This window comes from Anas acuta, chromosome Z (assembly GCF_963932015.1).
Source record: "Anas acuta chromosome Z, bAnaAcu1.1, whole genome shotgun sequence".
Classification (NCBI taxonomy): Eukaryota; Metazoa; Chordata; class Aves; order Anseriformes; family Anatidae; genus Anas; species Anas acuta.
The window spans coordinates 8,361,193-8,384,005 of NC_089017.1; the positions used below are offsets into that span (position 1 = coordinate 8,361,193).

Below are 22,813 nucleotides of genomic sequence, written 5' to 3' on the forward strand. Positions count from 1 at the left end.
CCTGCGTATGTGTCTAATGTAGGATGTTTTATCCATGTAGTTACAGCAGTGACCCAGGGTGACTTGAGAATGATAAGAAAGTAAGCTGATGATAAATAAAAGAGGTAAATCCAAAGCCTCAGTTCATATTAAAACCACTGGAACATCCTCTATCAAATGCTCAGAGAGGGACTGTAAGGGAAGTAAGCTTGGCCTCTGTAGAATAACAGCAAGACCGAATATACTAGTCATCAGCAAAGAAGAGCCCAATAGTCAGGTAATGTCTCATGTGCCTAAAAAAAATATATTTGGAGTCTGTTTTCATTTTTAATGTCAAATGAAAGTGTATGACAATGTACTAGTGTAGAATTCCCAGAATGCGGAGAGTGGCTAAATTTAAATTTCTGAACACTGAGAAATGAAAGCTAAGATTCATATCCCCACCCCAAACAAGTGGCATTGTTCCCTTTTAGGCTCTTCTGTGTTCTTGCATACAATGTCTTGATATTTGGAAAAGTTGTATTTTAAAATGCAAGATGCATATAGACATTGGAAATATGAAATTGTATTAACTGTAAGTTTTGCTTAATACCAATTATTACACAAAAATTGAAAAGACTTAATATATATGGGAGACTAACTTATGTAAAAGACTTCATTAACATAAACCTAAGTTTTGAAATGGACTTCAGGGGCCATTTTTCTTCAAGCACTTGTTAGTTTGCCATAATAGATGTATCTGCAACAGGTCATTTAGATATTATGAATACAGAATCGTAGAGTATCCTCAGTTGGAAGGGGATCCACAAGGATCATGGAATCCAACTCCTGACTCCACACAGGACCACCCAAAGATCAGACCCTATGTCTGAGAGCATTGTCCAAACACTTCCTGAACTCTGGCAGCTCAGTGCTGTGCCCACTGCCCTGGGGAGCCTGTCCCAGTGTCCAACCACCCTCTGGGTGCAGAACCTTTCCCTAACCCTCAGCCTGACCCTCCCCTGATGCAGCTGCATGCCACTTATCTATATAAACAAACCTGGTATTGATTGCTTCCACGCTATTAATTGCTTCTTACAGTTATGGAAGTAGCTTTTTTTTTTTTTTAATGTTTTTGAATCTTTGTGGCTGGTTAGTTCATAGGAGATAACACCAAAATATAAACCACATAATCTATTTTCCCTATTTTGGAAAGTAAAGGTAAGTCATCTTTGTAATCAAAGCAAGAAAAGAGTTTATTAGCATTGGTTTTGATTTAATGGCATGAACAAGACTTTCTGATCCTGGAAAGATTTCTAATGCATCAGGAAGCATAACTTCTTTTCTATACCTGCTTGTCTGAAATTTTTTCATCAAGCTGGGTGAAACTAGTCTGAATACACTGACTGTTGTGTCAAAATGTAGTGCTACTGTCCATATTGAATGGATCCAATAAATGTCCATAATGATATTGCCTTTCCTCTCTTGAAGGCAATGCTGGTAATGGATACATTTACCTGAATCAGGCAGGTATACCTGGCTGAAAAAATTAAAGGCAAAATTAGCTCAGATCCCTCTAAAGATTAGGTTTCTGAAAGTATTAACTAAAGTTAAAGGTTATTTAACAAACTTGAAGCCACATATCAAGTTGTGAACAAAAAGTAATGCTGAATATTTGAATCAGATCGGTGCCTTTCTATTTTTTAAGCCACATGTAAAGAAAGGAAAAAATATATCCACTAAGATTTTAGTGTTTGTAGAACACTTTCTACTATACATGTCAAGACCCTTTGAAAAGCTTACTAAATATGGCAAGAAGATAGCAGACTAATTCTGTTTTAGCTAAAGTTCTCTAGCTGTTTTTTAACTGTGTTTTATTTTGTGAAGAATTGCTGGTGAGAAAACAAGTGTCCTGGGTCAGTGGATATTTAGTAACAACTGAAGATTCTTGAGTATATCCTCTAAGAAACCTTTTGGTCATGATGCATGACCTAAAACAACATTGCCTTCCTCTACTAGCAAGCAACTAGTATACAAGTGATGAACAGCATTGTGTAGATCCGGACAAGCAGTGAAGAAGAAATAGTTATTTATGTTTGCAACTCTTGAAGTGTTTTTACAGCTATTCTGTGACTAGTCCTTCAGATTCGCTAATGTAGAGTGCACCAGCATTGAGATTCCTTACAAATTAAAGATCTGGTTACGGTGGCAATTTCTTTTGTTGTTGTGTTGTGATGTGTAAGTGATGTCTGAAGAACACTGATGCCTGTATTCCATTCTAAGTATATTTTGTTTAGCGATTGCAGGCATTGCTGTTTCCTGGTGCATTCTTATTAACTTACGGACTAACTTTTTAGTATAGTTACTTTCTCCTTTGCTATTTTAAAAGCCATGCAAACTAGAGGCAAATGTAAGTGGTAGAAGTGGAAACAGGAAAATGAGGTACAAAGTCTTAGCAAACTTACCAAACAAATTGAAAAACTGCAAGTGATCACATGTTTTTGTATATGCTTTCACATGGTTTCCTGTTGTGTATTCTTTTAACCATTTTTGAAAATGATCTTGTAAACTGAAAAGGCATTAGCATGAGGCTTACAGCCTAATGTTTGTTGCTGTGTGACTGGATTCTTGTGATGAACTGGATTCTCTTTAAGTATTTCTTTACTACCGTGAACAAATAAGAAGTACATTTTTAATAAGGAGGTCTAAAATGAATTTAGTAACGTGTTTCTAGTGAAGATTGGGTGGCCTTGATTCAACATAGCATACATTGTAAAATAAAATATTACTGACTGGAGTCCCATTGTATGTAATATCCCTGAATTTCTTTAAATAGTGATGAGCAGTCCTTTTCCATGTATATCAGGATTGTTGATACACGTGCAGTCATGCCTCACTGTATGAGTAAAACTCTTTTTAGATTCGGTTATTTACAATCTTCAGGATTAAGGAAACTACGTGCAGCAGGCTTGCTCCAGGGAAGATTGTGAAAGATGCAAAATCTTTAAAGATGACTTATTGAGACCTTTACAATATTTTTTTTTTCTGCTATTCTTTTCTTGAATAAATGCTTTATATATTTTATCTGAAATATCTGTAACTGGCAAGAGTGCAGTTCAAGCAATTATTTGAGTTTAGCATTGGAGAACATAACACAATTAAGACAACTTGGGACTTCTGAAAATGAAATAGTTATTTTTTCAAATATTTACAGTACTTGCATTTTTATTCTTTCATTGATGTCTAATTAATGTGGTGGCAGTTGACTTATTTTTAAAGACTGTTCCCAGAATTCTCAAAATCAATAAGGAAAGCAAGAATAGGTGTTCCTATGAGTTATAGTAGCCTGTGCTTTTTGTTTATTGTTTTGTTTTTAAGGATTTTCCTACTCAAAAAAACACTACCTTTCATCATACTGAGACTTTCTTTGTGCACAGTGTAAGCAAAGTAAAGAACAAATTCTGTTCTAACAGTTCCTGAAAGCAATGATCACAACCTTAATATTGCATTGTGAAACATTCAGACATAGTTTTGAAATTAAGTAGGTGTGTTAAGTCACAGAAGACTTACCAATGGATATACAATTCATTACTGATTTGTTTCCTTTTCTCATTTCCTCCCCAAGTGATCTTAGTAATTACTCTGCTTTTATATATATACTTCTAATAGTAGTTTCAGAAAGACTTAAGCATTTTTAGAAAGTACTCCTGTTGTTGTATAGCTTTAAAACATCTGTGTGAATCTTAACGCATCTTTTGTTCCTTTACTTGTAGCTGTTTTTAGCAATGCCTTCATTTGTCAGACTTAATGTAAATTTTATTGTCAGTGAGTAGTTCTGCTGACTTCAGTGCAGTTAACCACAGTGCATAAAACAGAGCCAGGCCCACAGGTCTGCACCTGTGGAAATTGTCCTAAAACAAGTACATGCAAATGTCCTTCTTGCACCTTTCCCCAGATGCTGCAGAGGTATACAAAGGGAGGGAGATAGAGTATTGGGTGGGGACACCACTGCTCACAGACAGCTGTGCAACCTCCAGATTAGACCTGGCTGGCATCCAGTCAGCTGGTAGCACACACACAGGAACTAATCTGTCTGTGCTGGCATACCTCTCTTCCTATCTTTGCTCAAATGCCTAGCCCTCAAGGAATAATCATTTCATAGCACAATGGTAAACCATGCTGTGAAATGTTTCGTAGCAAACAATATTGAGAATTTAGGTACTGTTGCCAGGTGGTGAGTATCTGAGATTGCAATTTAAGGCAAATAAATGTGACCATGGTCTGGGGGAATCAGGGACAATTCTCACTAACAGCTTTGTTTTATAGATATTTATCTACCTCAGTTCAAAAATGTTCGAAATAATTAATATTTTTTCTTTTTTTTTTTTTTTTTGTAATCCACTTAACTGAGAGGACTTGCTTGAATGTACTTGAGAAATACAGAAAAAATAATTTTCTGATTGTAAGTTTCATTGCTTACAGACAGTTTTTTGATTATAGACAGATGTTGAAACCAGAAGTATAAAAAAAAATCTAAATTTAATTTAAAAATACTGTTGAAAACTGTCTTCTAATATTAAGGCTCTTCTAATTACAGCAGAAGGTTTTTAAAAAGGGGGAAAAAAGACTTTAAACTTGGATTAGGAGATGGGATATTAGTGTAAAAATTGAAATAAATTTTAGAAATTTATGTTACTGATATAGTGAATGCAATTAAAAATGAAAAACCATCCGGAATATGATATCTTGAAAGATTTTGTTTCTATATATATATGTATATATAATATGCATATATATCTAGCAAAATTAGCAGGTGATTTCCTTTGTATCTAAACAATCATGTATACCTTGGGGAAGGAGAGAGGAGCACTTGTGACAGTAGCAGTTATTCTTTTGCTGGAGAAAGTTAACAGATGCAGTAAAGCTCTTTGGTAAATAATGATGACATCAAATAAACAAAACACCAATAAATGTTTTTGTATTAATTTGATTTCCTTGTCTCTTCTAAAAAAATTGACTGCAAATCTCCTTCATACTGACTGCATATGTGTCTAACAGTTTCAAAAATGTAATGAGAATGGTAAAATGTTGTCTGTTATGTCAGTGGTAACGATACCTGATGTGATCCAGCTTGATGTTTGTCTATCCAAAAAAAAAAAAAAAAAAGAACTTTCAACTTTGTTTTGTAGCAAAATCAAGAAAAATGTGGGTTGAGTTGTAAACTTATCAGTAGGATGTAAATCCAAGACAGTTTGAGATGTCAATCATTTGACATACATTTAGGGATAAGAATCTAAAGATTCTGCCGCAGATTGTGCCTACTGGAAAAGGAAAGATTGCTTACTGTCTTATATACACTAAGTGATATGATTGAGAATAAGCAGAACTTAATGAGACACAATGAATCCTTAATTTACCTTTCAGGAAAACCTGTTAAATGCAGAGAATGAAAAAAATAGGATTAAATGTTGTGGTAGTAGAGCAGGGGTGTCATTTTGCTAATGTAATTCACTGGTTTGGATTTGTTTTTATTTATATGCCTGACAAAATATTTTGTTGAAAGTAATGTTTATGCAATTTATTATGTTAATTCCCAGTTGCAGTGTGAATATACACAGTTTTACAAAGACCTGTCAAATACATCCAGGTATATCTAACCGTGGTATTGTTAGTAGGTATACTGTAAGCAATTCCTGAAAAAGGACTGTAGTGTTGGTCCCTTTTTTTTTTTAATCTTCAGGTTCACATGACTCTTCTTACTCTCCATTAATAGGTAGCATAGATCAGTCAGTGTTAAAGGAGTTGCCTCCTGAGCTCCTGGCAGAAATTGAATCCACCATGCCACTTTGTGAACGTGTGAAAATGAACAAGCGCAAACGTAGCACAGTTAATGAGAAACCAAAATATGCTGAAATCAGTTCTGATGAAGACAATGACAGTGAAGGCGCTTTTGAATGTAAGTAGTACACCATTCTGTTCCTACTGCTAAAGAAGACTAATATTTTGCTGTTACAAAAGATTATTTTTTCAAGTTGGCTAGTATAAAGCATATGAAATTAAGTTTGCTGTCCAGACAACTACCTGGCCAAAAATATTTTTTTCTTTTTGCTTTTAAGAGAATAATTATTTAAATTTGTAAGCCATGATGAAAATGGGAAAACACTTCCTGGATTTTTTTTAATTGTGCTACAAAACATTTTTAGACAGTCAGATTAAAGATAGCCTGTAAAGCAGCTCAAAAAACTTACATACAAAGCTACAAAACAATGCAGGGGAAAAAAAAAAAGTCAGTACCTAAATTTTAAATTATTCTTAGTTTCACTGATAAGAAAATTGAAGAATTCCCTCTTGAACTTTTTCTGACATGATGTATTGAGAATATTACTGCCCAGAAGTTTCTTAAAATATTTCCTTTTTTACTGTTTCCCTGGTATATTGCTGGAAAAATTGATTACTTCTGATGGGTTCTCAAAATAGTATTTATTGATCATACTAGTCTTGAATTAAGTGATCTCAAAGAGAGAGAGGAAGCTATCTATAGTTAGAATTTTGCTGTGTGATGAGGTAATGTTCATGAGAGTCAAAAAATTGTTTTACACCTCTTAAGTTAGGAAGGGATTTTCTACTTCTTAATAAGAGTATAGTTAGTTTGTAGATATGGAAGTTCAGTTAGCCAGCACTGAAAAGAAAATCCATTAAAACATAGTGAATCAGCTGAGTCTAAGTAATGTCTTAGGTGCATTACCTATATAGGGATACAGCAGAAGTGCCTATTACTGCTAACCAGAGGAGAACTTACAAAGTTTTTTTTTTTTTCTTTTGATTCTTAGTCTTACGGTCCAAAAGAGAAAGATTGGTTTATCCTGCTTTTTTAATATGTTTTAATATGTTCTCATCTAACAGATATGCAGGGCTTATGTACATGTACACATAGAAATTGTGGTAATAAATGTAATAATGGTAATAATGGAATAATGGAAATTGTGGTAATAATGTAGTAATATCTCTGATCTTTATCAAAGAAACAGAATAGAATGTCCCTTTGTTTGTTTGTGGTTTGTTGTGTGTTTTTTTTTTTTCCCTGTAAAATACATTGCATAATGCTGCCTTGACCATGAGTAACAGATCTTGTAATCAGACTTAATTATGGCAAATTATCAATGATGATTTGCTTCATTCAGGATTCTATATTCTCTCTTTATCATATACTACCACCAGTTTATAGTGTTAATGATCTGGGACAGGGAATTAGAAGAAGTAAAGCAAAATTATTTAAGTTGGTTGGGAATGGAGAAGATTGTCAGAAATTTCAGAGACACTTTTTCAGAGACATGGCATAGCTATTAGTCACAGTGGCTGCTGAAATTCTTAAAGATGAAATAATGCAAATTAAATACATTTACAGTACTTACATACTGTAAGTTATTCTAGATTTATTATGTACAGCCAAGAGATCAGGCCAACAGATTCTAAACAATTCAGTGAGGACATCTGATATAGATATGAATTGTTATATTTCTCAGATAATAGTGTAGATCTGGATTTTAAAAAGAGACAAAATGATAAAGAGAATGTAAAATTTGTAACAAATACACTGAATAGATCTGTACTGTTACAAATATCTATTTCAAGGTTATTTTGGTTATCTAAATGTAAACTTAAAAATGGACACAGTAATTGTTATAGAAGATTTTTTATTATTATTATCTCATTCCATTTAACTAAATGATGAGAAATTAAAAATTGATGAAATTTTTCTTCTACAGCAAGTAATCAATGTGTTATTATATAAATGTTTGGCAGAATTCAGAAGCAAATGAGATACTTACAATCCAGATATGTATGTATACAATTAATAATATTTTTAATGTTACTAAAGCTTACATTTTTAGTCAGTTTAACGTACTTCAAAGTAAACTTTTTAGAGCAGTGTCTGATTGTGAGAATCTGTTGGCACGATCATCTTATTTGCCTTTCAGAACCAACACAGCTGTAACACATTCTGTTTTGCCATGCAGCACTGATAAAATGGTCAATTTAGTTTTCAGCTGGAAAATGATACTGGAAGTTACTTTTCTCATGGAGATGTAGCTGGGGTCAGAATTCATCTGACGGGATTTAAATAGCTATTGGTGATGTGTAAGCTCTGGAGATGGAATTCATCTACCTGTTTCATGAGGGAATACTGTCTCACGAGGGAAAGAAGCAGCAATTAAGATGTTTGAAGTTTTTTTTCCATTAAACACTCTTTATCCAATGCATGCAGTTCGGGTAACCCAGATAGCCACTCATTTCCTCAGTTGCAGTTAACTCAACCATTTTAGAACAGAAACCATTAGTAGTTCAGACTTCGTTAACATGACTGTTCTGTCTCCAGAAGGAAGTCTGATCCAGAAGCAACACAGCTCAAAGACCAAGCTAAGTTATTATCTTAAAGTATTGGACCACCTCTTTCCAGAAATTTAATAGTGTGTTTCTGGAAGTGGGAAAAGTGGGTGCAGTGATGAGCATTATTATCACCTTGGCTTCAATCATTTTTTATTCATACTGAGCCTGGGCTACCTATTGGGTATACCCTGATATATATAACAGTCTCTTTACTGTGATGCTCAGTTAGCTGGCATTGTGGAAATGATTTATCAGTTCTCTTCCAGTTCTTTATAAATATTCAGAGACATTTTGCTCAAAAGCAACCCTATGTACAGCCATACTTCTCTAAACTTCAGGAAAGTTTGGTAGAGGGCTGTTATATGTTGCTTCACAACAATAATAAACTCTAATAGTATAGAATATTTGGGAGCCGTTTTGATCTTCACAGTACAGCCCTTATTAGATGTCTTTTTGTAAGCCCAATCATCCCATTTTATTAAATATTGGAGAGTTTCATGGATGAAACTACATCTTCCTCCATGTCCTTTTTGTATTATGTTTTAGCACCTTCTCCCTTAAAGATGTAGAAGACTGTCTTTGAAAATAACAGAGTACTCTCTGTTCCTCTTCCCACAATATTTTATTTCCAACAAATCTTGGTTTCTGTAGAGAACTTGTATCCCAATTTCTTCAAAGTCAGTTCTGCTGTGTTTATTGGTCTTGACTGAAAACTGGTTATAAAAACCTTTAGAGGTATATACTCACTTAGCACAGAATTGTGACTCCAGCTTTCTCCTTTAACTGAACTAACTGCCATAAATATTACAGAACAAGCTTTTGGCTGTCTTGGCAAAACAGAATTGACAAAAAAAAAAAAGCAGCTAGATTTTTAAGTCCTGTTGAAATTTGTTTTGTTAGATGGGCAAAGTGAGCACTGAATTGGACCTAGTAATACTCACAATTATGTAACTGAAGAAGTTATGTCAGTGCTCTCATATGAAAGGATGAAAATTATTTTGATTTGTTTCACTCTCCTTTGTTTAAAAAGACAAACGTGCTTTAAAGTTATCTCTTAAGTATTTGCTAGTGTCTTTGATTTCAGGCATGATTTTAATGTAATTAAAAATGAATTGTTAAATTAATGCCATAATAGAATTTTATGTAATGGTTTTAGAGTGTTTCACTTGTTTTATGGTACAGCTATATATAGTCATTTTACTTGTAAATACATAATTTTGAACTATAAAAAAAATGAATTTTTATACTTAGAATGAAAATGCATTTCATTTCTAGCTTCTCGAAAAAGACATAAAAAGGATAGAGATGAAGCTTGGGAGTATGAAGAACATGACAGAAGAAGTTCTGGTGACCACAGAAGAAGTGGTCATTATCATGAAGGAAGGAGGACTTCTGGTAGTGGTCGATACCGTAATCGCAGTCCTGATGACTCTGATATGGATGATTATTCTCCTCCTCCTAGCCTCAGTGAGGGTAAATGAAAAAAATAAATCTGATTTTCTTAACATAATACTAGTGCATTTTTAAAGGATAAGTTGAACTTTTTGAAATAAACATCTTTACATGCAGTATTTAATATAAGCATAAGAAATGTAAACAACCCTTTATATCATTTTGAGAAAGTATTTGTTTTACTCTTTATTCTTTTAACTAGTGGCAAGAAAAATGAAGAAAAAAGAAAAACAAAAGAAGAGGAAAGCTTATGAGCCTAAACTAACACCTGAAGGTAATTTTAGAAGACTTGTTTTCTTCAGTTTGTATTTTCTGTGTTGTATATGAAACAATTATACATACACTTCTTTTTTCTTTTTTTTTTTTTTCACCAGAAATGATGGATTCTTCAACTTTCAAAAGGTTCACTGCTTCAATAGAGAATATTTTGGAAAATCTGGAAGACATGGATTTTACAGCTCTTGGTAATATGTCTGAAATTTTCAAACTGCTTCCCCAAATAGAAACGCAACAAAAGCCAAAAAATTTGCATTTCAGTATTTTCAGACTTCCTTCTGACTGATTTAATTGTGTGTGATACGTTAGGGTATGCTCTGTTTATATGGCTTCCACCTAGAGTGGACTTTACCTTTCCAATTTCACTTGCTGCTTGAGGCAGAGGATCTTGCTTCCTCCACCTTGCAGAATCCAACAGGGTCATAAATCATAATGAGACAAATAATAATCTACTGGAGTTCACCTGCTGTGGCCTTTGACCTAATGGAGCTTGATTATTCAACACAAGCATCAGAGTGTCTTACATGCTTACAGCTGAGTTACTGAATCTCTGTGTGGTCCTTAGTCCTTTCACTTGAAAATCAGCAAGCTTAGCTTCAGTGTCAAAGTAGTTCAGGCTAACCAAAATTACTTTCAACTGAAATGGGTAACGGAGAACTTAAATAGTCTTTTCCCTACAATCTTTATCACAGGATTAGAACAAGGAGGGGAGCATAGTAAACAAATCAGTACAGTTTCAAAGCAATCTTGCCTATATGCTTGGTTTTAAAAGTGAAGTCATTGTCTCTTTCTAGGTTTTGTAACATCATGTTTTTGTGTGTATGTTTAGTATCATATGCATTTTTCAATTACTGTTCTGTCCCAGATTCGAACTACAATCATTTGTGAATTATTATGCTGAAATGAGGGTCGTACTGCAAGAGGTGCAATAAATGGGTTTTGCTATATTAAAAATAGTTATAGTTGATGATTTCAGAAATGGATGCACGATGTTAGGCTGTTAAACAGTATTTCAGAACATGTAATCAGTTATATTGAACAAGTAGTTGTTTTGTCACAACCAAAAATGATCGTCATCTGTCTTTGTTAGATGGAACTATTAGATGCTAGCTGTTTGGAAATTTTTTTAGCAAGTTTTCTTGCATTTGCTTTTTCATATTGGCTGTAAATACTGTATTCTTCGACATGTTATTAGAAATAGTTATGATGATTTTTTTTTTAAGGTGATGATGATGAGATTCCACAGGAATTGCTACTGGGAAAACATCAGCTTAGTGAGCTGGGTAGTGAATCTGCAAAAATCAAGGCAATGGGCATTATGGACAAGGTACATCTTCATAGTCTTTACCTCTTATTGAACATTTAATTTCATTAAATTTGCAAAATAGAAATGTTCCCCTGTAATAATATTTCACCCTCTTCAGTTGTGAATGAGACATACCATGAACAGGTATGCTTATGCTTGAACTGATCTCAGGTACTTAAAAAGTTACCACATCACAACTGTTACTGTCTCTGACACTGAGGTATTTTTGCTGTATAGTCCTTCTGTGTCAGTGGTAACTGAGAGCACTGTGTACCAATATATAGCACGTGTGCCTGAGCAGTAAAATCTAAAATAACCTATTTTCACAAAAGCACATCAGCCCATAGTCTTTGCTCCTTACAGATAGTGTTGAGCAACTATAGTAAAACAGAACCTACCTTCAAAATCAAAAAATCTACCCTTTCTGATATAAGCTATCAGATCATTGTAAATATATGGTGGCCAACTGACACATTCCTGAATTGCTTATTTCCTCTTTCTCTCTAGAAAGGCTTTTCGAACTTAAAAGATAGGTGCTAAAGTCATTTTCTGTAAACTGCATATTGTGGTTTCTTTGCTCTACTTTTCCTGACTTCAGTTCAAGACAACTTAGTTTGTTGGTGCAAACTGTTGGTATTATACCTCTAGAAATAATTTTCTTGGTTTCCTTATTTATCTTTGTAGAACTCTTGGCTTTGGGCAGTCTTATGCTACCTTCTTACCCTGCCTGCTCTTGACCACTTATTTATGAAGTGTCTGTGAAGCCACTTATTAAAGAAGTCACTCTTAAGGATTTTCTTTAACCCAAGATTTGTAGTTTCCACCTGACTTTTCCTTCAGTACTGCCTACCTTCATCTGTAGGAGGATGTTTTCAACCTGAGTGTTTTGCCCTCTTGATAGTTCTCCCCTTAATCTTAGTTCCATTTTTTTTTTTATACACAAGTCCATACCTGTATATGTAAAATCAGAATTCAGATGATTCTAAGGATGAGCACCTGTGTTATCTGGATGTGTTCTTCTGGAGTTCGGCGTATTCTGCAGATTATTCAATTGTAATTCTGTAGAACCGTCAGAAAGTGATTTTGAATTACTTTTTTCATCATGGTAGTTTTTCAAAGTTAAGAAAATTACTGAGTATGTTTTCCCTGTGTTAGCACTCAGAGAATTTTATTTCTGCTTTTCCATAAGATTTGGATTTTCTCCTAATAAATCTCTATATGGTCAGACAGAATATGATTAGTAAGTGGATTTGGTAAATTCCAGTTTCCAGAGTCAAGAATGTATAACTATACAACATTATTGGCAGATACGCTGTTTTCAGTCTATTCCTACAAATTTTGTTGGTTTAAAAAGCAGTTTGTCTGCAATCTTAGAACATATTTCACTAGTTTAATTGTATTATTAGTATTATCAGTCATGCTTTGTCAGAAACTGACAAGTTAAGATCAGATCCTTACGTCAAAAATACCTTAAAATTTAAGGTTAATACTAGAATTATGTAAAATGTTCTCTCCATGTTCATCTATGCACATTTTTCAGCAATTTGGAAGCCTTTACAGCTGCTTGATGTGTTTGTTTTCTTGTTGTAGCTCTCAACAGATAAAACAGTAAAGGTCCTGAATATTTTGGAGAAGAATATTCAAGATGGATCAAAGCTTTCTACATTACTTAACCATGTGAGTTTCAAATTACATCATTTCACACCACTGTTCAGCATAGGATTTTCTTCATTTGAGTCCCATTCAGTGATAGTTTCAAATGCTTTGTGTGTGCCTGAAAGGAATTTCTGGTTTTACATGTATGTGATTAACATATTGTCAAATTTTAAGATTTGAGGTAAAATTCAATTGATTATATTCTTTTTGTAGTAAATGCTATACTATAGGACTGCTAACAAACCAGAATGTTGGGAGTAGTTGAGTTATCTTTTGACTTAATTTCAAATTTATAATAGTTTCAATCTGAAATATTTGTGGCAACTGGTATTACTTACACCAGTGGAAATTTCTTTGCTACTTCTCTATAAAACTTCCCTTCCACAGTGGTAGAACAGATGGCTTTCTTGTAGAGCATATTCCTTCCCTAAGTATTAAGATCTGACAAAACAATATGCTAACAAGAATAGTGTTATTAATTTTTACAGAAAAAAACTAATCTGCAGAAATTGAGAGAGATTACATATATTGGAAAAGAAGAATATGAATTTGAAAATGAATGTTTTCAGTAATATGAAAAATAAGTGAATAGGAAGTACTTTTTTTTCTGCCCTGTTGCAACATGATTGAACCTTCTTTACCCAGTGTTAAAACTAAATGGATATATTTGATAAGACAGGTTTTTAAACCCACTGATATTAAATAGTTGAGTTGGCCTGTGGTAAGTTTTATTCTCATGAATTTCATGTGACTTTTAATAATCTTGTTGTGTGAGAGTTCCCTCTAGTGGCAAAAACTAGGCTGGTAAAAACAGCAAATGATACGTGTAGACCACTAAGGACAATACTAAATGAATGAGTTCAGTTTTTGCTTTAAGTACATCAGTCTTAAGTAGAGAATGTAGCAATCTTCTTTAATAGTTCTTGCCTATTATATACGGAAAGCTTCTGTGTGTTTTACCAGACCAATCCAGTGGGATATTGAAGACTTATAACTTAGGGAGAAGTACTGCAAACTTGTTGCCAGTAAAACAACCAGTTGATTTATAAAACAATCTATCCTTGTATCATAAATTAATGTGCTTGTTTTTAAGTATATTAAAATGTCGTTGGTATATTGTACTTGGTAAGGATAAATATTTGACTTTTCATTTACTGTCCTGCTTTTCTTGCCTCTTGCAGAACAATGACACTGAAGATGAGGAGAGATTATGGAGAGATCTTATTATGGAAAGAGTGACAAAATCTGCGGATGCTTGTCTTACTGCTATTAATATTATGACGTCACCAAATATGCCTAAAGCTGTATATATTGAGGATGTAATAGAAAGAGTTATTCAATACACAAAATTTCATTTGCAGAACACTCTCTATCCTCAGTATGACCCTGTATATAGAGTGGATCCTCATGGTGGTTAGTATACTAAATAATTTTAAAATATCTTTTCACATTAGATTTATGTTTTGCTTTATACATACATATGCTTTATATATACATATATATATTGCATGAGGATGCAAGTGATATGACTTCCCTGAATTTTAATTTTTTTTTTACTTTTTTAATATAATTTTTATTTTTTTTATACTGATAGCTCTTTCATATCACATATGGCATCTGAATTAATGCTGTATGTTATATTGAGGATAATTAAATACAGAGTAAAGTGACAATGAATTAATTGCATCCTCAGAATAACTTGGTCATTTTAATGTTTAGTTTTACTGTAATAGCTATAGTATCAGTATAACCGTTTGGACCAGGGTATAAAGAAGTTTGTCTCAAGCTTTTCTGCTGTCTGTAGTTACTATATGCATCAAAAAGTCATTTCATAGTCATAATCCCTGCTTATATAAAGATTTATTTCAGCGAAATTTTTTTTGCCTTTAGCATTTTGTTGTCATATACTTATCTTCAGATGTGGGTGTCCAACATCAAGAACTGTTTTAAAAATCCCGAATCCAGAATTCAGAACAATTACTGTTTTGAATTAATTCTGAAATTAAATCTGAAAAAAATAATGTCATATGAAATTCTTGCCTTCCAGCTAGAAATAAATACTTTTGCATCTGTAAACAATTGGATTCACACAGTTGTAATTGTAGAGTTGTTTGGGGGACATACTTTGAGAAAACAGTTATCTTTCTATTTAATAGAACTGAAACACTGAAAAAATTAATTAAAATATTTTTGATTTTTTAGGTGGTGTTTTAAGCTCAAAAGCAAAGCGTGCCAAGTGTTCCACCCACAAGCAAAGAGTCATAGTGATGTTGTATAACAAAGTTTGTGACATTGTCAGCAGTTTGTCAGAGTTGTTAGAGATACAGCTTCTTACTGATACAACTATTCTTCAGGTAAATTTTGGCTGAAGAATGTCTGAGAACATTGTGGGTTTATGTTTGTTTTGGTTTTATTATTGTTCCTTTTATTTTCCCAGAGAGACTGTAAAGTGTCAATGACATAAAATGTGAAATTTATGAATGAGAATTATATAATGTGAAATGTGAAAAGTACATATTTTTGTACATATTTACATAGGCTAACAAGTCTCTGTGTAGTATGTTATCTTCCTGTTCTCTTCTTCAATCTTTAAAGGCTTTTATTGTACACCTAAGAATAGTTTAGCATGATTGTACTCAATTTGCAAATAATGTGAATTAATATCTGTTGTTGAATACCTTACCTGATGAATGAATAGCCTGCTTGTAACATAGCATGAATATCAGTTTGCCAGTCAAGTATAATTAGAATCATTTCTTTGCATTGATAGGTATCATCTATGGGAATAACACCTTTCTTTGTAGAAAATGTCAGTGAGCTACAGTTATGTGCCATCAAATTAGTGACTGCAGTAAGTACTTTTTAATATGCAATTTCATGTTCCTGTGTGTCCAAGTTACTACGACATAAACATAGTCTGTATTTTTTGCTTGTAGAGAATTAGAGCTTTAAATAAATTTTATTTTTTCATGTTTTTACAGTTTGGTATTTCAAGCTAGGAATAGTATTAAATCTACCTGAGCTGCTCCTATTTGCAGAGGAGCAACTTAAGCAAGGAACTTAATTAATGATTGTTATGTGGTCTAAAGTTTAAACACAAACCCCTCTCTCTTACCTGTCCTCTCTTGTTTAAAAAATCTTAGCAATGTGATTTTCCTCATTTCCTATGCTAAGATACGAATTTATGCAATAGAATAAGCTAGAGAACTAGCAGAATACTTTTGTAATAGATTAAGTTATTTTCCTTGGAAGTGGTGGGTATATGAAAAATTCATGGGGCAAATAAAATACTATTTCAGGAAAAATGTAGTGTAACATGTATGTGGTCATTTAAGTGGAAAGTGTTCATCTTTTTAAGGATCATATGCTCCTGAACTTATAAAAAGACATGAGCAAAAGGAGAAGCAAATCCTACAGTCCTAACCATAAACTTAAATAATATTTCACTTCACGCAAATATTAAAGACAAAGGTGTGAAGTAAAACTGGATTGCCAAATATATTCTGTAACTGTGTATGTGTTCATGTTAATTTATGCTTAATGCTCTATACCATAGAGCTTTGCTGTATACTGGGGTCTGAAAGCTCAGTATTATACTATTTGACTTACACAATATATTTCAACCATTGACAGAAGTGTTTAAGATATACAGTATTTTTAAGAGCTATTGGACATCTGTGTTGTTAGAATACTTTTAAAATTTTTATTTGAAAAAGTTTTCATGTATTTTATAAAGAAATACTTGCTTTGAAGAAATAAAGTAATGCATTAAAAACAAGGTATGCATTAAAAGTCAAGTGAAGTATATGTTACTACATCTAATTTTTATAGCTTTAGCAAGCAATATTGTAATGTAACAATTAATAAAATTTTAACAATTCTGTAACTGTTAAATAGGTGTTCTCCAGGTATGAAAAACACAGACAGCTAATACTAGAAGAAATTTTCACTTCCCTTGCAAGACTACCAACTAGCAAGAGGAGTTTGAGAAACTTCAGGTAATTTTTGCATAGATCGCTAACTTGTAGATGGAAGCAGCCACAGCTTTGTATGTGTAGAATTTTCTCTACAGCAAGAGCAGAGTTCCCTGACAAATATATCTTGTAATAGTCACTGCTTCTTATGCTTGGTTACAAAAATAATTGAAATATCCAGTTAGTCTTCTCACTAAGGAGTGATGTTTGAAAGCGTAATGTGTGCATTCAAAAGGATCTTTGTTTCAAAAATCAAAAATAAAAACAGACCAGGATGCAGCACTCCAGGTGGGGCCTCACAAGGGCAGAGCAGAGGGGCACAATCCCCTCCCTCCACCTGCTGCCCACCCCTCTGTTGCTGCAGACCAGGACACAGTTGGCCTGCTGGGCTGCAGGCAAACACGGTTGGCTCATGTTGAGCTTTTTGTCCACCAGAGCCCCCAAGTCCTTCTCTGCAGGGCTGCTCTCAGTGGGTTCTTCTCCCAGTCTGTGCTCATGTCTGGGATTGCCCCAGCTCAGGTGCAGCACCTTGCACTTGGACTTGTTGAACTTCATCAGGTTCACATGGGCCTACTTCCTTGAGCTTGTGTTTAACTTATTAAATATTTCTGTAGATTTTCAGTGCCTGAGCTTCACAGATATTCTGGTAGTCTTCTGTGGGCTGTTTCAGTTCTTCTGTCCTACCTGAGAATAATACTTCTTGGTTTTGTTACATCCAATCCTTCACTTCATGAGGGAGAAGCAAATGACTAGTTAAATGTCTAGAATATAGATTTCTAGCTGTAGTAAAAGCATTATAAATCTTAAAATTATGTAGGGCTCAAAATAATAGTTTTGTTTTATTTTAGTGTTAATGCTGTCCTTTTCATATTAACAGGTTAAATAGCAGTGACACTGATGGAGAGCCCATGTATATTCAGATGGTAACGGCACTAGTTCTGCAGCTTATTCAATGTGTTGTACACTTACCATCTGCAGAAAAAGATACTAATTCTGAGGAGGAATCGAACAAAAAAGTAAGGAAGATAATTTTAAGAAATCCTACTTTCTTATTTTTTTTTTCAGGAATGACTGTGTTTGTGGGTATAATGTTTTATAACAGTGGTCTAGAAATCAGACGGTGTAATTTTGTCCACTGTAATTATTCGTTGAATGAGACATACTGATCTAGAAACAATATTTCTATGTATGCTCAAGTGTTAGTCTTCTTATTTTTAGGTGGATCAAGATGTGCTTATTACTAACTCCTATGAAACAGCCATGAGAACAGCACAAAACTTCCTTTCTATTTTCCTTAAGAAGTAAGTACAGTTATGTTTTTTAGTGTATTGATGAAGCCAACTCTGAATAAAGTCTGTCACTCCTCAGGACAAACCTTAGTACTTAACAATGCTAAATACCCACTAGTGAAGTTACTTATAGCAATGTACTTCATAGATCCCTAAGAGAGTTACTTTTCTGGACAAAAAAAATTATGGCATAGAAATTGTGTGGAGAATTCTTTAAACATGTAAGTACTATCTGGTGGCTTATATAAGATACTTTTATCAGGTGTCTGTTATCATCTGAAGAATGAAAGAGAAGGATGAATAAATACTTGAGTGGTGAAATGAGATTCATTCAGTCATCAGAATGATTACGATAGAGAAAACCTAGAATCACTTTCATATAGTGGAAGTTAGGAATGTCAATAGCTCATAAGTAAGAAAAAGAATATATGTATGTATGTGTGTGTGTGTATATATATATATACACACATATATATACACACATATATATACATATATATATGTATATATACGTATATATATACACACACATATATATATATATACGTGTATATATATATATATGTATATATATATATATATATATACACACACACCTGAATAATCTAAGTAAGCATTTTCTAGAAAAAGTCCTGAGGTTTTTACTGTGTTAATTTCCACTGTTAAGCTGAGAGGCTGTTTAAAGATCTAGCCATCTCTCTACATACTTCTGATATCATTAAAGAAGTTAAGACTGTCACATGTAACTGAAATATATCAGGTATGTTATCTTTTGAATTTTACATTCTGATTTTAACCTTGAAGTACATAATACTGAGAAGTCTTATCACCCTGAAATAAGACAGACCAGGCTTAAAGAGTCTAGAATCAATACCTCCTAAATACACCACTCCAGCCTGAGGTTCAGAATTTTACCTACCTCATCCATCCTTTTCATTCATGCTTTAACTCAAAATAATAAACGAAAAAGCTTAGGAAAAAAAGATCATGGATTAGCATGCAGTGCAACTTAGAGTTAAAAATGTTAGAACTATTTATCCTTTACTGGATAAAATTATTTTTCTTTTAGAATCACTTAAAACTTTTTTTATTCTGATTAACCATAAGATTGTTTTTGTTTACATCAGAAGAAATGCGTAAATGTCTCTAAGATTTACTAATGTAATGCATTCTTTTGAACAGGTGTGGCAGTAAACAAGGGGAAGAAGATTATAGGCCACTGTTTGAGAACTTCATTCAAGATCTTCTTTCCACAGTCAATAAACCAGAATGGCCAGCTGCAGAGTTGCTACTTAGCTTATTAGGAAGGCTCTTGGTAAGGGATTCTTGTTTTTAACTACAAAGACTTGTTTATTTCATCTCCATCTATTACATGAATGTTTTTAGGTAGTTGGAGCAGACATGCAGCACCTAAGGATTTTCTTATGTGTATCACTTACTGTAAATAATAAAGTTTAGGTAAGATCATTGATAAACAACTTGGAAAAAGCCATATGTAAATTGCTTCTCACAGAAGTCCACTACTACTATTCTGTGACATTTTCCACATTTAAAAAATGCCATTCTATACCAGATACTCATTTAGAGTAAATTCAGACTATAGCCATAACTATTCATGTTAAATATCCTCTCTGGGCTGTTCCTTTAGCACAGAATCTGAAAACAGATAGGTAGGTAGTTCCTGTACCAATATCATTTGTTTATGGAACATGAAATTTTACAAAATGTGAACGTTTTTGCTAACATGTTTTTAGAGAGTTGTTCTTCAGTATTAATTACAGTGTAATTAACACAGTAATTTCATAGAATCACAGAATGGTTAAGGTTGGAAGGGACCTCTGGAGGTCATTTGGTCCAATCCCCCTTCTCAAGCAAGGACACCCTGTAGAGCAGGATGCCCAAAGGAAGACTTTACAGCCTCTCTGGGCAGCCAGTCCTAGTGCTTTTCCACCCATACAGTGAAGAAGTGCTTCCTGATACTCGTTTAGAACCTCTTGTGTTCCACATTATGCCCATCACCTCTTGTCTTGTCAGTAGGCACCACTGGCTCCATCTTCTTTGCACCTTCCCTTCAGGTATTTGTAGACATTGATGAGATTCCCCCGTTAGCATCCTCTTCTCACGGCGTAACAGTCCCAGCTCTCAGCCACCCCTCATAGGAGAGGTGCTGCAGTCCCTTGATCATTTTAATAGCCCTTTGTCAGACTCTTTCCGGTAGGTCCATGTCTCTCTTGTACTGCATGGGGCAGATGTGGACACAGTACTCAACTCGCAGTTTCACCAGCGCTGAGTAGAGGGGAAGGATCACCTCTCTTGATCTGCTGGCAATATTTTGCCTAATGCAGCCAAGAATACCACTAGCCTTCTTACTGGCAAGGGCACATTGCTGACTTATGTTCAGTTTGGTGTCTTTTCTGCTAAGCTGTTTTCCAGCTGGGTGTCCCAGCACAGTTGGGTGGGGATCCATCTCCATACAAGAGAACGTAGCAAGGACCTGAGATCAGCCATGGGCCTCCTCCTTTGATGCCTGCAGTGCACCCTTCTGCATGAGCTGCTATGCAAACTGCTGTATCTGTTGGATGCTTCTGTTAGCTATACTCTGGGACATGTGCCTTTTGGATTAGGCCCTTATGAAGGCCTCTCCACAACGAGCAGCAGTTAAAGGGATACTTGACCCCTTCCCTTAGTGTGGGGGGGCTGCAACAGAAACTCCTGACATCTTAGGTTAGGGGTTGTCCAATCATGCTTGTTAGAAACCCCTAGAGCTCATTAGGAGTATCTAGACATTCTGCAGGCCCACACCCTACTGGTCTCCCTTACCTTTGTCCTTGCCTAACAGCAGGCAACCTCAAGTTACTCAGAGTTGCCAGGAGTTTCCCAGTGCTCCTGGACCTTGAACCCAGAAAGTTCTGAAGATTTCTGAAGTTTCCCAAAGCAGGGCCAAAGACTGCTGCACAAATAGCTGCATCCATTGGTTGTTTCTGTTAGCTGTGCTAACAGCTAATTTGATCTGGGTTTTTGTTGTTCTTGTTGTTTGTTTTGTTTTGTTTCTTTTCTTTTTGAATATGTTATGGTTATGTTCCTAGTAAAATGTAGCTTTCATTACACTTGTGTGAATAATGAGGAAGATGTATTTTGATGGTTAAGATCTAAGCTATGTTAGAAGTCTGGTTTATTTTATGAAAGTGTGTATTTAAAAAAACTCTAACAGGCATACATGTAGAGAGAGAGAAGAAAAGAAACAAACTAATACAAAACAAGGATTGTATCTGGTGCAAAAGTAAATGACAATTTTACTGAATATGGAAGTTCAGTAGAATTTTTAATAAGGTCACCCAGTATCTTGTGATAGGAATCTCATCTATAAAAATAAAAAAATTAAAAAGTATATATTCTGCTTTTCTTAGGTTCACCAGTTCAGTAACAAATCAACAGAAATGGCTTTAAGAGTTGCATCGCTTGATTATCTTGGAACTGTAGCTGCAAGACTGAGGAAAGATGCAGTCACTAGCAAAATGGATCAAGGATCTATAGCCAGAATCCTCAAACAGGTGTGTGAGAGATCCCATGCCAGCTGGTTTCAGTTGGATTGAGATGTGTCCATTCAAATGTTTGAAAATTATAAAGATTTATTTAAAAAAGCAAAAAGCAAACAAAAAGTATCTTCAACAAAAAAACATGTGAAGAATCAGTCTTCATCGTTTTCCAGAAATCTAAAGTATATAAGTAAAGTATATAAGTATATAAGTATCCTTATAAAGTATATAAGTATTATATAGTATATAGTATTATAACTTATATTATATAGTATTATAACTTAAAAAGTATATAAGTAATTATAAGTATCACATTTCTTATCTCATCATGGTTATATTAAGTGGTTAATTACAGTGGTAAAACCAGTTTTATTGTAACAATATAGAGGAAATAATGGAGTGACAACAACAGTTGAATTCTGTCTTCAGAGGCAATAAATATATATATATATGTAAGTATTTGCTGTCACAAAGTGGTAATTGGGCTTATGGCACTTATACAGGTTTTAGAGAGTTAGGTCTTCAGCCTGTAAGGATAAATTTTATATGATGTGTCTGGTATTGGTCATCTTTATTTTATATGCAGGACTTACATATATCTTTCACTAGAGAATGCATATGTGCATTTCTGAAAATGCCAATTATCAAACTGTTTCCAAATCTGCAAGGGTGGCAATTATCAAAGTGATATATGCTTTTTAGTTCTCTACTGCACATAGTATGAGAAAATCATCAGGTCTTATGTGTCCTTCTAAAAATACTTGCACATTTCTTATGGGGTCTTCTTTTTAAACTATTACCTGCTTACAGTGTGATCAGATCTCAAGTTGAGTAGTCATATAACTATATTCACTATATTCACTATATTCACTATACCAAAATTTCCCTTTCAGTTGCCTGAAAAAGTATCCAGATATATTTCATGTATTCTATAATGACTGTTACAGATCTATGCTGGAGGAAACAATTCCACAATTC

General features: G+C 34.0%; 1 protein-coding gene across 7 annotated transcripts in view; it reads left to right on the plus strand.

Annotated features, from left to right (window-relative positions):
• NIPBL (NIPBL cohesin loading factor) overlaps positions 1 to 22,813 on the plus strand; it is a 163,377-nt gene that overhangs the window by 114,400 nt on the left and 26,164 nt on the right. For 6 of the 7 annotated variants that reach the window (XM_068666341.1, XM_068666339.1, XM_068666342.1 and 3 more), the window contains 14 exons: positions 5,732 to 5,914; positions 9,622 to 9,819; positions 10,001 to 10,072; positions 10,173 to 10,262; positions 11,298 to 11,401; positions 12,971 to 13,057; positions 14,218 to 14,449; positions 15,239 to 15,390; positions 15,807 to 15,887; positions 16,934 to 17,034; positions 17,888 to 18,026; positions 18,229 to 18,311; positions 19,482 to 19,614; positions 21,707 to 21,850. In XM_068666341.1, coding sequence (XP_068522442.1) covers positions 5,732 to 5,914; positions 9,622 to 9,819; positions 10,001 to 10,072; positions 10,173 to 10,262; positions 11,298 to 11,401; positions 12,971 to 13,057; positions 14,218 to 14,449; positions 15,239 to 15,390; positions 15,807 to 15,887; positions 16,934 to 17,034; positions 17,888 to 18,026; positions 18,229 to 18,311; positions 19,482 to 19,614; positions 21,707 to 21,850 — 1,799 coding nt within the window. The remainder of the gene's footprint in view (positions 1 to 5,731; positions 5,915 to 9,621; positions 9,820 to 10,000; positions 10,073 to 10,172; positions 10,263 to 11,297; positions 11,402 to 12,970; positions 13,058 to 14,217; positions 14,450 to 15,238; positions 15,391 to 15,806; positions 15,888 to 16,933; positions 17,035 to 17,887; positions 18,027 to 18,228; positions 18,312 to 19,481; positions 19,615 to 21,706; positions 21,851 to 22,813) is intronic. The other variant, XM_068666345.1, reaches the window with a different exon arrangement.